General features: G+C 40.5%; 1 protein-coding gene across 1 annotated transcript; it reads left to right on the top strand.

Moving 5' to 3' along the window:
• The first annotated feature begins 209 nt into the window (after window positions 1–209).
• On the top strand, window positions 210–689 carry LOC129406820 (immediate early response 3-interacting protein 1). Its single transcript, XM_055146092.1, has one exon. The coding sequence runs from the start codon at window positions 284–286 to the stop codon at window positions 530–532; it is 249 nt and encodes an 82-aa protein (XP_055002067.1). The 5' UTR covers window positions 210–283; the 3' UTR covers window positions 533–689.
• Window positions 690–2,873: the final 2,184 nt, after the last annotated feature.

A 2,873-nucleotide genomic window follows, 5' to 3' on the forward strand; every position in this document is an offset into this window, starting at 1 on the left:
TGGCAGTATGGGGTGTGGGGAGATGGTACTGGGGAGTGTGGGAGGGATACTTGGTTTACTGGTCGTGGAGAATGGGCACTGGTGAAGGGAGGGGTTCTCAAACTTTGTATGGGGGAAACATGAGCACAAAAATGTATAAATCTGCAACTGTACCCCCACTGTGATTCACTAATAAAAATTTTTAAAAAAGAAAAAATGGGGACCCGGCCTGCCGGCGCCACGTCCCTTGCGCCGGCCGCGGCGGCGTCGGTTGGCCTTTGGGCTGCTCCGTGTGGCCGCGGCCATGGCCTTTACCCTGTACTCGCTGCTACAGGCGGCCCTGCTGTGCGTCAATGCCATTGCGGTGCTGCACGAAGAACGTTTCCTTAAGAACATTGGCTGGGGAACAGACCAGGGAATTGGTGGATTCGGAGAAGAGCCAGGAATTAAATCTCAGCTAATGAACCTTATTCGATCTGTAAGAACCGTGATGAGAGTGCCATTGATAATAGTAAACTCAGTTGTAATTGTATTACTTTTGTTGTTTGGGTGAAGATAAGTGGAGGAGATGGAGACTCAGAGGAAGAGATGTCAACAGAAGTTATTGTTTTGGTCATTATTGGGATATGCATAACATAGCCGGACGACTTTGCACTTGACAAAAATGTAAAGTTGACAATAAAACCAGAGTCCCTATTTATCTGATTTTTAAAAATGAAAAAAAAGAAAAAAAAGAAAAAATATGTTTAAAAAAAAAAAAACTCCTGAAATTCATATGGGACAACAGATCCCCACGAATAGCTAAACCAATTCTTGGGAAAAAGGAGATCGGAGGCATCTCCTTCCCCAACCTCAAACTCTACTATAAAGTGGTTATAATTAAAACAGCATGGTATTGAAAAAAAGGCAGAGCCGCAGACCAATGGAACAGGATGGAATATCCTTACATGCACCCTCAAATATATGATCATCTAATCTTTGATAAGGGAGCAAGAAATTCACATTTTTGGATGTGGAGCAAGGAAAGTCTCTTTAACAAGTTGTACTGGAAGAAAATGGGCTCAGACCTCTACCTAACATCAGGCACAAAACTCAGATCAAAATGGATCAAAGTCTTCACATCATACCAGAATCCATAAGGTACATTGTAGACAAGATTGGAAAAAAACCTCCATGATATTGAAGCTAAAGTTATCTTCATACATGACACACCACTGACCTGGCAATTGGAAACAGAGACAAACAAATGGGGCTATCTCAAACTTAGAAGCTTCTGAACCTCAAAAGATACCGTGACCAGAATACAAAAACAATCTACATATTGGGAAAGTATATTACTCAATACTCACCTGATAAGGGGTTGATATTAAGGATATACAAGGCACTAAACTCTACACGAAGAAAACATTCAACCCCATCAGAAAATAGGGCAATGAAATGAACAGAAACTTTGAAAGAAGAAATCCAAATGGCCAAAAGGCATATGAAAACATGCTCTTCATTACTAATCATCAGGGAGATTCAGATCGAAATAACAATGAGATATCATCTCACACTACAGAGACTGACCCACATTAAAATGAACAAAAGCAACCGGTGTTGGCAAAAGTTGGGAGAAAAAGACCCTCCTTCACTGCTGGTGAGAATGCAAATGATTCACCTCTTTCAGAAAACTGTATGGACGCATCTTGAAAAATAAGAAATTGAGCTCTCATTTGACCCAGCAATACCACTTCTGGGAAAATATCCTGGAGATACAAAAGAGTATAGTAGGAATGACATGTACATTCACTTGTATGTTCATTGCAGCACTGTTTACAATGGCCAGAATCTGGGAAAGACCTGAGTGCCTGAGAACAGATGACTGGTTAAAGAAACTTTGGTCCATCTACACAATAAAATTCTATGCAGCTGTTAGAAAGGATGAAGTCATGAAATTTGCATATAAGTGGACCAACATGGAAAGTATCATGTTAAGTGAAATGAGTCAGAAAGAGAGAGACAGACATAGAAAGATTGCACTCATCTGTGGAATATAAAGTAACAAAATGTAACAAAATGCGAGACTTACACCCAAGAATAATAGAGATATGTACCAGGAGGACTGCTCCACGGCTTAGAAGCTGGCCTCATTTGCTGGGGGAAAAGGCAGCTCAGATAGAGAAGGGACCATCAAGTAAAGGGTGCTTGGAGGGCCCGCTCAGGATGGGAGATCTGAGCTGAAAGTAGACTATAGACCAAACACGATGGCCACTCAATACCTCTATTGCAAACCACAAGACCCAAAAGGAGAGAGAGAGAGAGCAAAAGGGAATGCCCTGCCACAGAGGCAGGGTGAGGCGGGGAGGATAAAGTGGGGGTGGTGGAAGTGGTACTGGAATCATTGGTGGTAGAGAATGGGCACTGGTGGGGAGATGGGAGCTCCAACATTGTGTGACTGAAACGTAAGCATGAAAGTTTGCAAATCTCTAACTGTACTTCACGGTGATTCATTAAAAAATAAAATAAATTAAAAAAAATAAATTGAAACCTAGAAAAGCTAAAAAAAATGACAATGTTTCAAAACAGTTCTCTATTCTTTAATACTACCTCTAAATACAGACAGGTATGCTATAGCACAGCGGGTAGGACATATGCCTTGCACGCAGCCAACCTGTGCACTGGTGGAGTGATGGGCTTTCCATCATTGTATGCCTGAGTCTCAAACATGAAAGTTTTGTAACTTTATCTCACAGTGTTACAATTACAAAGGAAAAGTAATGTGGAGTTCATGCCCAATTCAGTCAGCTTAATCAATGGCTGAACAAATAGCAGTACTCCTACATTATTAAAAAATAAATAAATTAAATTTAAAAATAAAATAATACAAGAAAATATTAAGTGCTATGAAAATA

The sequence above is a fragment of the Sorex araneus genome, chromosome 8 (assembly GCF_027595985.1).
Source record: "Sorex araneus isolate mSorAra2 chromosome 8, mSorAra2.pri, whole genome shotgun sequence".
In the NCBI taxonomy this organism is placed as follows: Eukaryota; Metazoa; Chordata; class Mammalia; order Eulipotyphla; family Soricidae; genus Sorex; species Sorex araneus.